The sequence below is a fragment of the Pristiophorus japonicus genome, chromosome 16 (genome assembly GCF_044704955.1).
Source record: "Pristiophorus japonicus isolate sPriJap1 chromosome 16, sPriJap1.hap1, whole genome shotgun sequence".
Taxonomy (NCBI): Eukaryota; Metazoa; Chordata; class Chondrichthyes; family Pristiophoridae; genus Pristiophorus; species Pristiophorus japonicus.
The window spans coordinates 126,526,236-126,538,946 of NC_091992.1; the positions used below are offsets into that span (position 1 = coordinate 126,526,236).

At 41.8% G+C, this 12,711-nt stretch overlaps 1 protein-coding gene across 1 annotated transcript in view; it reads left to right on the forward strand.

Moving 5' to 3' along the window:
• The window catches only part of aspscr1 (ASPSCR1 tether for SLC2A4, UBX domain containing), a 250,293-nt gene that overhangs the window by 95,062 nt on the left and 142,520 nt on the right, over positions 1-12,711 (forward strand). The window contains exon 7 of the mRNA XM_070857832.1: positions 3,625-4,249. Within this exon, the coding sequence (XP_070713933.1) occupies positions 3,625-4,249 (625 nt within the window). The remainder of the gene's footprint in view (positions 1-3,624; positions 4,250-12,711) is intronic.

Below are 12,711 nucleotides of genomic sequence, written 5' to 3' on the forward strand. Positions count from 1 at the left end.
ACCTTGGTTAGCCTGCTTAGCTCCAGGATGCCTCCATCTTGGCAAAAGAAAAAGTCGCATATGTTGCTTACGTAGACTTCTGCTAATAATTCTTGGTTTGGCAGCCCAACGCTTTTCCTTTCTCGCCAGTGTTTCTTGAAGATTCCTGGAAGTCTTCTGTAGACTAAATTTCTTTGTTATGAGCAAACATTTCTTCAAACAGAAGAATTACTCCTCTGGCTGAATGGTAAAATGATCAACTGCATCTGTGCTTTACGTCTCAAAGAAAACACATTAATAACGGCAACAAACTAAAGCAATTGAGTATCAAACTAAATAAAAAGTGTGAAATACAATACTGGTATATAAAGGCGTCGTGCATTAACATCTTTATTCCTTGCACGCTGTCGGTGCTTTGGAAAGGAGTGCAGGTTCAAAGACAACATGGAGGAAATCATTTCTCTATTGCAACTGGCACAAATCAAGACATAATCTACATGGATATATTGAGGATTACGGAAGTCACAAGATAAAAGGGTAACGCAACAACAACAAACAACAACTTGATATATATAGCGCCTTTATAGTGTAATAAAACATCCCAATGCGCTTCACAGGAGGGTATTCACAAAAAATGTGTGAAGGAATGTTCCAGAATTGAAGTTGTTAAGTGATTGAACCTATAGCATGCTGCAAATTTCCAATCTATGTGAAATTGATTTTGGAAAAGTATTAAGGAACTAAAGACATTGGAGAAGGCAGTAAGAAAAATAAACCCATATACATCCAGAATTGGAAAAATCTTTTGAGATAAATTAAAACTGTCACAAAAAAAATCATCAGTGTCGTCATCTTCACTTCAGTCCTGTATAGTATTTGAGAATAAAAATTAAACTGAAAAACGATCTGTTTTTGTATGCACTGTTTGCAGTGCTGAGTTAATCATTAAAACAACAAGAACATTGTCACACCAATGTATTTTGGTTTGTAATGATCATATTCTACAAATGCTGCTTGGTTCTATTCACAGCAATGTAAACCACGACCAAGCTTTGGGAGGACCCTTGCTCTATTCACAGATATACAAAGCACTGGTGGCTGAGCTTCAGAAGGATCCTTGGCAAGGTGGTATTCTGGTTCACGGGTTGTGAGCGGGACAGGAGAAGTGGACATTGGCTCAGAATCTCCGTCAAAAGGCCTCGAGGGTGCTCAATGGAGGTCATATGGGCAAAATCCTAGAGTAGCGTAGAGAGTCTCTGCCTTTGCATTGGAATGGTGAGTCAGTTTGTGCCAACACCTCTGCTCATGCCAATATGCACAATATTATGAGGTTACCACTTTGTGCACTTGACTGTTACCAGACTGCACACTGTGATAGACTTTTTCAATGGCCTGATGAAGCAGGCGCATGCCCTCATCCAGCAGACTTTGAGATGGCGAATGTTAACCAATAAGGGAATTAAGGGTTATGGGGAGCGGGCGGGTAAGTGGAGCTGAGTCCACAGCCAGATCAGCCATGATCTTGTTGAATGGCGGAGCAGGCTCGAGGGGCTAGATGGCCTACTCCTGTTCCTAATTCTTATGTTTATGTTCTAACAAGTACACCAAGAAAGGCACCACAAAAATGGTGGGCGCAACTACTGTGAGAGACAAATGTTATTAAATGCCACAATCACCAGTCTTGACTTTGAAGAGGTGCAGTTTGCCTTAACAAGAAGTTTGAAGTGTTTGGAATTGTGCTTTTGGACGTCTTTCCGACATCTTTTTGTATTGCAGTTGGTTTTCCCCTCTGACGCCCTTTTAAGATCATTAATACAATTCCATCAATTCTATGTATTCCATGGAAATGAAGAAAGGGGGAGGGGGGAAAAAGGCGATTTTTGAAGAACCTTATCGACTACTTTGAAATGGTGACTGTTATTTGGGGAAGCATGGCTGCAATTTTGAACACAGGAAGATGCCACAAATAGCAGTGTGATGAATGACCAGTTGATCTATTTTTCACAATGTCGGTTGAGGCAGGAATGCTGGCCAGTACATTGAGAGAACTCGCTGCTCTTTGAGTAGTGCCGCAGGATTTTAAAGCCTACAGGAACAGGTGGAGAGTTTAACATTCCATCCAAAGAATAGAACCTCTGGCAACCGGTCGTTCTCTTAGTATTGCACTGAAATGTCAGTCTAGATTTTGTGCTGTAGTCTTTGAGTGGGGCCTTCATTTTCTTGATTGGGGCTAGCAACTGAGCCAAGTCACCTGGTAGCCTTTTGTGGTTGATGGATCAAACTTTGTGCCAAAAAAGGCATTATGTCTTGTTCAAATGAAATAAACAGCTCTGCTTCCAACAAATATGATTGCTTTTGGACTTTTGACTTTGGTCTCCATTTTCTGCCCACACATTTATTAGCATAGGCCACGTATCTTATTTATTCTGACAAAGGGTCATCGACGTGAAGCGTTAACTCTTTCTCTCTCCACAGATGCTGCCTGACCTGCTGAGTATTTCCAGCATTTTCTGTTTTTATACCTTGTTTATGCTGGGTTTTTCAAAAAAGTTAAATAGCAGAATAAAACTAGGTGGGAAAGTAAGTTGTGAGGAGGATGCAAAGTGGCTTCAAGGGGATATAAACAGGCTAAGTGAGTGGGCAAGAACATGGCAAATAGAATATAATGTGGAGAATTGTGAAGTTATCCACTTTGATATGAAAAATAGAAAAGCAGAATATTTTTTAAATGGTGAGAGATTTGAAAATGTTAGTTCAGAGCGACCTGGGTGTCCTTGCACATGAATCACTGAAAGTTAACATGCAGGTACAGCAAGAAAGCGAATGGTATATTGGCCTTTATTACTAGAGGATTTGAGTAGAAGAGTAAAGACATCTTACTGCAATTATATAGTTCCCTGGTGAGACCGCACTTGGATTATTGCGCATAGTTTTAGTCTCCTTACCCAAGGAAGGATACACTTGCCATAGAGAGAGTGCAATGAAGGTTCACCAGACTGATTCCTGGGATGGGAGGATTGTCCTAATGAGGAGAGATTGAGTAGACTAGGCCTATATTCTCTAGAGTTTAGAAAAATAAGAGATGATCTCACTGAAACATACAAAATTCTTACAGCGCTTGACATTGCAGATGCAGGGAGGATGTTTACCCTGGCTGGGAAGTCTAGAACCAGGGGCCACAGTCTCCGAATAAGGGGTCGGCCATTTAGGACTGAGATGAGGAGAAACTTCTTCAATTAGAGGGTGGTGATTCTTTGGAATTCTCTACCCCAGAGGGCTGTGGAGGCTCAGTCTTTGAGTATATTTAAGACCGAGATTGTTAGATTTTTGAATATTAATGGAATCCAGGGATATAGGGATAGTGCAGGAAAGTGGAGTTGAGGTAGAGATTAGCCATGATCTTATTGAATGGTGGAAAAGGCTCGAGGGGCCGAATAGCCGACTCCTGTTCCTAATTTTTATGTTCTTATGCCCAGCTGAGCAGTACTGCTTCAAGCGCCTTAATGCCCAACGTTTTGAAAATAATGTTCTTCCCCTGCAACATTAGTTAAAACTAGACCTTATCTGACGAAATAAACAGTTCATATAGTTGGCAGGACTAAATATTGGACTTGACCTTTAATTCTGTATCATTCTTTCTTGCAGGTATGTTTTGAAGAAACCCAGTGTGGATGGACAAGATGAACCCATGGATCTGGCAGCAGTTTCTGACGAGCAGCCAGTGAAGAAATCGGAGTCCAAAACGGTACTGATTGAGGTTGTTGATGGCTCACCATCGGAACCGGACTCTGTTTGTTCTGTGGAGGATTCTAGCCCTAATGGGTTGATCACAGAGACGAACTCGAGCAGAACTGCGGAAGTTTTTGCCGAAAAAAAAGAAGTGCCACCAATGGACTTGACTCAAGAACGAAGTAAAGGCATTGCGGGCACTTTCCAAAAGCAAGAAAATGGGAAAAAATTGCCAACTGAACCGATCCAATTAGAGCCATCAGAAAAGCCAAGTGATGACTCGGTACAGCCTGCTGTTCCTGAGCCAGACCCGCCCTCAGAATGTTCTGACGTCTCAGACCTCGGTGCCTTACCCACAGAAGAAAATGAAAGTCCTGTGCTAATCCCCTTTCCAGCGGGTGGTCAGAAGCTGGGACAATCAGAAACGGGTAGAAAGCAGTTTACCTCCGCTGAGCCATCAAAGACAACACCACCTTTTTCTAGTCCAGCTGGTCCACCACATCCAAAGAAATCAAAAACTATTCAGCAATCGCCACTGAAGGTAGGAAATTAGAGATTAGTTTTGTTTGAAAAGTTCTGTCCACTGGCACTACGGCAGGTGTAAGGAGGCTCAAGTTGTTTTGGTCCCTTAATTTGTAGTAAATGAAACTGATGTGTTTGCATTTGTGCCTGAGCCCTTGTTTCTTATTTACTGTAAGTATAAATGTCTTCAATTCTGATACAGGTACAAAGTCTCAAATTCCGCTGACCGAAAATCGGAATTGTCCGAAAACCGGACATTTTTGAGAAAATCCCATTTGATATTCAGTAAAATAAAATCTGGAATTATTGTCCAAAAACTGGCGGGCTGGACTAGTTATCGGCTTTGCCGCTATGTTTTAATGATGTGTAACCGGTCTGAGCCTTACCGATTGACTCTCGATCCAGCCCGACCCGACCTGACCCACGCCATCATTAGTTCATTGTCTCGGTAGCATACGTACGCTCTTTGGGCGCTCTGTTGTTTTCTTGTCTGAAATTCGGAAAAATCCAAAAACCGGCATGGTCTCAGTTCCGAGGTTCCTGGATTTGAGACGTTGTACCTGTAGAAGAGAGATTTTTTTCTTTGCAAATAGCATGTTCTAACAACTGTGGTGTGATAGTCCTGCAGCAACTTAAAAAGCAGTGATTTTTGTTTTTGGCATCCCCAGCCTTTCCTTCCTCTTAGAATCTTAGACTTTTAAAACCCAAGTTTCATTTTACTTAGTCACATCCTCTTGACTTGCCTTGTCTGACTTTTGAATCTCCTCTGCTGAATTATATGATGGAAGTTAAATGTTCTTCGATGTTTATTCCAAACTACTCTCAGACCTGGTGTCTAACTAGCTCTGCTTTAAGGACTCTAGCTGTCTCTAGTTACACTCCATTCCTTGACTTGGTAATCACATCCTATCTACACAGCAAACAAATGATGGAGATGGCTAGCAAAAACTGTTAGAAGTGTGAGAATCCTCAATAAAACTTCCCTATTCATTACTTTTGGCAGCAGTGGGTAGTGGAATCTTGATCTTTTGAATTGAGGATCTTGATTGAGAAGGCAGAAAAAAGAAAAAGAAAGACTTGTATTTATATAACGCCTTTCACGACCACCGGATGTCTCAAAGCGCTTTACAGCCAATGAAGTACTTTTGGAGTATAGTCACTGTTGTAACGTAAGAAAACACGGCAGCCAATTTGCGCACAGCAAACTCTCTCAGATAGCAATGTGTTAATGACCTGTTTTTTTGTTATGTTGATTGAGGGATAAATATTGGCCCAGGACACTGGGGATAACTCTCCTGCCCTTCGAAATAGTGCCATGGGATCTTTTGTATTCACCTGAGGGGGCAGGCGGGGCCTCGGTTTAACGTCTCATTCGAAAGACAGAAGAGGTCATCTCCTGCAGCTTCGGTTTGATGCCATCCAACCAGGTTTAAAAAATGCACTGTAGTCATGATTTAAATGTCGAGGGACTGGATATGGCCACCTATTCTCTCTCATATGATCAGTTTTAACAGCTTGGTGAGGAGAAGCTCACAGAGCTTTCTCCTGGGCTCCAGCCAGGCAGTGTAAGTAGATGATTAGTGGATTATCAGCTTCTCTGTTGTATCAGTGTATTTTATATTTGAGTTGGGTGGGGCGGGGGGTGGGGGGGGGGGTGGGGGGGAGGCGGGTGCAGGGGTTGGTTGGAGTGCTAATAATACTTGAAAGAATATTCCAAATATCGTAAATGCGTGGGGGCAAAAGAGATCATTTGTCTGCTGTTTGCAAGAAAACCTCTCCCACCCTTGTTTTACATTCAGATATCCACATAATCCAAGGACTCTTCCTCTTCATCTTCATACCAGCAGCAGATCGCTTCCTGCCTGGCAAAATTGCACGAGATGCCGATCACATTCTGTGGGGAAAAAAACATGTAATCATCAGTCTTCGTCTGAAATTTATTCCAAGCCTTCCCTTTACCATCTGGTGCAATTCCACTGGAAACTTCTTGGTCACCCTACCCGGTCATCTGGATTCTGTTTTTAAAAGAAATAACTTTCTGTTGACATGGGAATAGGTCACTGCTCTTGCTTTGGGTACAACTGCTACCAGTGCTACTTGCTACCTGATCTGCAAGAACTGGTAGAACTGTTCCTTTGCCAGACCGCAGAATAATTGCATAGAATAACGTAGAAATTGCAACACAGAAATGGGCTACTTGACTCAACAATCTGTGTTTATCCTCCACATGAGCAATAGTCCCAGTCTCATGTACTTATCCTGTTCTCGTGCCCACCTGTTTTCATATTCCTTTTTTTCTATCTAGCCTATTTTGACAAGGTCTCAGCTTCAATCACTAACTCTGGTAGTGCGTTCCACAACCTCTCGACCCATAGTTTTCTTCCCATTGTGTGAAGGCGGCATACATCTCTGCGGGACTTGGGTGAGAGCATACCTCCATGAGGAACTGGGAGAGCGGACCAGAAGTCACCACTAACTGATAATTGGGCATTCTGGTAAACAGCGAAAAGTCCCGGTTGGAATGCTTTCTTACACAGTCATGTTCCCACATTGGTTCACAATTGATTTGCTGTTCCATTTTCTTAATATTCAGATCCTTGCATATAACCTGCAGACATTTAGGCAGTGGAGCGATGAAGTCTTTCTGTTGAATTTCGATGTGTGCCTTTACTTTTGTAAGGGTTGTGTACTGCCACTGGTGTAGAATATTCAAGATTTTGTCAGCTTTGGATCACCTAGTGGGGACATAACTTCTGAGCCTGCGGCAGGCCTCCTAGTGGATTATTTGTCACGAGGTGACGGGTGTTTCAGAAACTAGGATGCTAACAGTTGTACCTTTTAACTTGATGAAAGACAGAAACCCTTCATTTAAAGTGGGCTGTCCATTTGCCAGTAGAGAATGTTTTCATTTTCTTCTGCCAGTATAAGTTTAATTGCTCTTTACTGTCCACAGAAATTACTTCTCAGTCCATCTCTTATTCCTCGGAGCAAGGCCCACCAGTACTGGTGTTTAACATTATGGCTTTGAGAAAGACTGTTGTACAAATGGCTTAAAATAGCAAATCATAAAGAATCATGATTTGCTGTCCTTGTGCTTGGGTGGTGTTCCCTCCGCTGTGGCTCAGTTGAAAGGGCCCTCGCCTGTGAGTCAGAAGGTTGTGGGTTCAAGTCCCACTCCAGAGACGAGCACAAAATCTAGGCTGACACTCCAGTGCAGTGCTGAGGGAGTGCCGCACTGTCGGAGGTGCCGTCTTTCGGATGAGACGTTAAACCGAGGCCCAATCTGGTCTCTCAGGCGAACATGAAAGATCCCATGGCACTATTTCAAAGAAGAGCAGGGGAGTTATCCCTGGTGTCCTGGCCAGAGTAGCACTGAGGTAACTGACACTGCAGCTGAAATTAGCTGACTTAACATTGATAGTTAGTCAAACCTGTGCATTTCTTGTTCTGTGTGGCTCAGTTCTAAATTAGACAGTCCAGTTATCAACTGAGCCATCAAGGAACTCTGTTCAAAAGTCCGTTTCATCAGGCTAACAACTGCAGCATATTACTTTTATTCTCTTTTTCAAACAAGGTTTCAGTTCGAATACACCTTTGTGTTAATGTTTCTGGTACTTTAAGTTTTCTGAAACTCCTCTTTTGGATATGATTTTGGTATTTCATAATGTGCTCTTCCCTCATTACATTTTCAAGCCACCTGGAATTCTTCAGTTTAGTACCAATATTTACCCAGTTCTCATTTTGAACTCTTTGATTCTCAGACTACTTTTGTATTGCATCTTTCCATTGTGAAGCTTCCAGTTGAATTTGCTTTGATTAATGCACCTTCATTGATCCTGATGTCGTCAAAGGCTCTATATTAATGCTAGTCCCTTTCAAGCAATATCTCCCTACTCGAGAACACTAGCACCATTCACTGTGAATTCACTTCACTGAGCCAGATTTTGGCTCGCCACATGTTGCTAACTGCTGTTTATTTGATAGAGCTTCTGACTCGGAATCCTGCTGTTGTGCTAAATTTATTGGTAGCTAAGATACGTTACACTTATCATTGTACTTCATCTGGAATTGGGAAAGAGCAGGACATGGACTGCAGTGGCGTCTGAATTTCTCCAGCTAGTGAAATTCAACCAGACTTCTCTGATCCATCTAAATCTCAAAAGGAACAGCAGTTCTATAATTGATATGAGGAGTTCTTTTCTTTTGCACAGAAGGCGGGAAAAGTGCCTGAAAATCTATTCAGCTGTTTGCTATGCAAGTACAGCTTTGATTGAAAGAGGCACCAAGTAAAGTATAACTCATTGGTTGGTAGAACACTGTTACCATCTGGCACAGCGAGATTGTCCCCAAATAGAGCAGAGTACATTTGTAACTTTTTAAAGAGTGCAGCATAAAAAAAGGTGTGAAAGGTGGACATTGTCAATTATTTAGTTTAACTGTATATGATAATTGGGTCCGAGTATTGTGTAGTGTAAATTAAGACATGATTCTGAATTTCATTTCTGTAATATTCATCCCCTTGTGTTAGGATGCTGTTCTTTTACTATTCTGGACATTGTATTATACGTCTTTTTCATTTTAGCTAAAGATATTACTGGTGTGAATCATGTATTTATAATCATGAACAGTCTGATTGAAACCACAATTGAAGTGTGTTCTAAATCATGGTTTGGCCCACTAGTTGCCAAATTTACAGCTTTTGATCCAGAATTAATTACAGGTTTCAAAACAGCACGATAAAGACCTAATTTCTTTACTGTAATTTTTCATTATTATGCCTCCCAAGATGTTATAACAAATTGGATTTCCTAGAGCCAGAGCTATTAAAAGAAGGAAGTTATTTTTATATTGTGACATACTGGAAAATATCCAGTAGTTTGAAGAAATGTCAAAATGAGAACGGGATAAGTGGATCGCCATTCGGTGCATCATGCATAGCAGCACAATCCAGGACACCTAGGTTTGAACTGCTGTACTCTCCATCCCTCTCCCCAAATCCTGCCTGAGGCTGAACCAGACTGTTCGCAACCTTGGTGTCATATTTGACCCTGAAATGAGCTTTCAACCAGATCCACAGCACGGAGGTGGAAATAGGCAGTCTTAATTATAAGAACATAAGAACATAACATAAGAACATAAGAACTAGGAGCAGGAGAAGGCGATTTGGCCCCTCGAGCCGAGTGCTCCACCAGCCATGATCTTATTGAATGTTCTTATAACTAAGACCGCCTATTTCCACCTCCGGAACATCGCCTGTCTCCGCTCTTGCCTCAGCTCATCCTCTGCTGAAGCTCTCATCCATGTCTTTGTTACCTCTAGACTTGACTATTCCAACGCACTCCTGGCTGGCCTCCCACATTCTACCCTAAGTAAATTTGAGGCCATCGAAAACTCGGCTGCCCGCGTCCTACTCACCCATCACCCCTGTGCTCGCTGACCTACATTGGCTTCTGGTTAAGCAGCACCTCGATTTCAAAATTCTCATCCTTTATTTTCAAATCCCTCCATGACCTTCCAGCTCCTCCACCCCCACAACCGCCCCCCGAGATATCTACACTCCTCTAATTCTGCCCTCCTGAGCATCCCTCATTATAATTGCTCAACCATTGGTGGCTGTGCCTTCTCTTGCCTAGGCCCCAAGCTCTGGAACTTCTGCCTAAACCTCTCCGCCTCTCTACCTCTCTTTCCTCCTTCAAGACGCTCCTTAAAACATACCTCTATGACCTGCACTACTTTCCACTTGTGCGGTTTGAGTCAACTTTTTAGCGCATAATACTCCTGTGAAGCACCTTGGGATGTTTCACCACGTTAAAGGCACTACATAAATACAAGTTGTTGTTGAATAAGTAAAGCTGCTGATCTACCCATAATTAATAAGACTCGACTGTTGCCTTGGGAGGCTGTCCCGTCCATTCAATTCTTTCAGTTGAGAAGTATTGACTGAGGAGTAGGTGGTAGCAGCTAATATTACAAAAATTCAAAAAATATATATATTTTTATTAAAGGTCATTACAAATTGAAATATTCTTCAGATTATATGGGGAAATAAATCTACCAACAAATATCCACAGGACAATCAGTATTATGACTCATTGGCACTGTATTCCAGAGTTCAGATAACATTAACCGCAAGAGTAATGTATGAGTAATTCACGGATGCTTTTTCTAGATTACGCAGGCAGTCATTTTCTTGTAGTCTAACAATCTTTTATTTTTTGCAATGTGATTTTGATCAAATGATAATGCTAACGTAGTGCAGGAAATTAACCTAGAGCCTATTGTAACGTCATGATTTTGCAACGAGCAAAATGAGAGAGCTGTTGAAACTGCAGTGCATATATAAAATTTGACACTAATCACATTGGAGAGATTGCAAATGTGTGTGTCTCGCACTCTCGCTCTCCCCTCGTGCCCGCATCTTGCATCGGGCAGTTTCTTCCCCTCCTTATTTGCCCTCAACAGGGCCTTTCCTGTTTCTGCCTCTCTCCCACACCAACAGGTTTGGACCCTTCGATCCCTCTTCTGCCTCCACTACTGTCCATCAGGGTTGGCTTTTATTAGTTGGAGCATCATAGTTTCCGTCAGCCAATGGGCCAGTCAGGTTGTGGAGGAAAAGTTTAGCCCTTTAAACCCCAAGAAAAAAACTTGCCAATTTGCACATACAGGGGAGAGTCTTTTCTTCCCTGTGATTTGGGAGAACTGGAGATCAGTGCCAGGAGGTTGGAGAACCAGTGCTGCAGTTTTGGAGCAGCACTCCGAGCCCCACCGTACAAACTTGGCACAGTCTTCAAGATGAGTCAATACAGAAATAGGTTATGGTTTTGGATTAGAGACTACCCTTGATCATTCAAAGTTGTTTTTTTGCTCCCAAAGTTTGAATTAACCAGTAATTCAAAACAAGCAGTTGCTTTAAGTTGGAACAGTAGTTTTTTTTTTTTAAAAAGTGCAATTTGAATTCAAATGAATCCAGTAATTTGAATGAATTGACTTTGAATGAACAGGATTAGACTGCAGTTGGTTAATTTTAGTGGTGTTTTTTTTTGTGTGTGAAGAAATGCCTCCGTGCAGAAGTGGTTAGAAAGCTGTTCAAAGGATTCAGTGTGTGCCAGCGCTCAACTGCTTCCTGGCATAGCGCATGTATCATAACATAAGACACGAGTATCTTACTGATGGGGAGTGCCTTATGCAGTGACTGCAAGCTTTGATCACGGGATATTTTGGTTCAAATGGTTAGTTGGTTAGTGAATATTTGGCTGTCTTGTTCTGTGCGTTTAGAAGTGCCAGTTGAAAAAGTAAAGTGGTTGGTTGAAACAGCTGAGCTTCAGTGTGGTGTTGCAGACAGGGTCGGTGTTGCAGTGTGTGTTCTAATTGTCAAAGAAAACAAAAGATCTATTCGGAACAAAATCCAAGCTCTCCAGAGATGTTCAATTTTTAGGCCTTTTGATTTGGATTCCTGTTTGGGCTGCTTTCTGAATGATTTCCAAAATCTTTTCCTGTGAGCAACCTCCCCGCAGGGAAAGTTTTTGTGAGCATTACTTTTTCCAGTCGCGAATTGAGAATATGCACATTTTGAAGGTCGCAAGGGGCGTTCAGTACTCGAAGGAATCAGATCTACTTAAAATGACTCAATATTTACAGGACTATTGTTTTGCTTGTTAAGTGTTCTCAAGTGGGTGCTTGACTGGTGTCAACTCCTTTTTAAATGAAGTTCAAGTGAAGCTAACCTCTCCTGTGCTAGTAGCTTTTTATGGGATTAATATAATATTAACCGTAACTTTCAGCATAACAGATTATTAAAAAGAACATTGAGAATTAATTAGAGCACGACCGCAGAATGCAGGTAATAAAAAAAGCAAAAGCCCGTGGTTCTATTTACGATCTTCGTGCCAACACCATTAATGAATTATTTAATTAAATGTTGGCAGGCTAACTAAACCATAAGAGCATCACAACTGAGCTCAACCCTGGTGCAGTCGGCCTGCAGAAGGGAGTCTCCCCACAAGTGTGTGCCTCTCCAGCTTCAGGCACTGCACTTGCATCGCTCACTTAGATTGGGAATGGTCCAACAGATACTTGTGATGTCAAGTGCTGGATTTCAAACATACTGTGCTCCCTGCCTCATACTCTGATGTTTTCCTAAATGCTGTTAGAAAATATAAACTTGTATTTCTATTGCTCTGACTTCTGTCCTTGTCAATGAGAAGGAAAGACTGTAAGAGAAGGGATAACCATCCGTGACTAAGTAAATAAGAGATGATATCAAATTGAAAACAGGGGCATACAATGTGGCCAAGACTAGTGGGAGGCCAGAGGATTGAGAAACTTTTAAAAGCTAGCAAAGAATGACTAAAAAAAAATAATAGAGGTGGCAGATAGATTATGAAAGTAAACGAGCACGAAATAAAAAAAGACAGTAAGAGTTTCTACAGGTACATAAAAAGGAAAAGAGTGGCTAACTTAAGTGTTGGTCCCCTCGGGGAT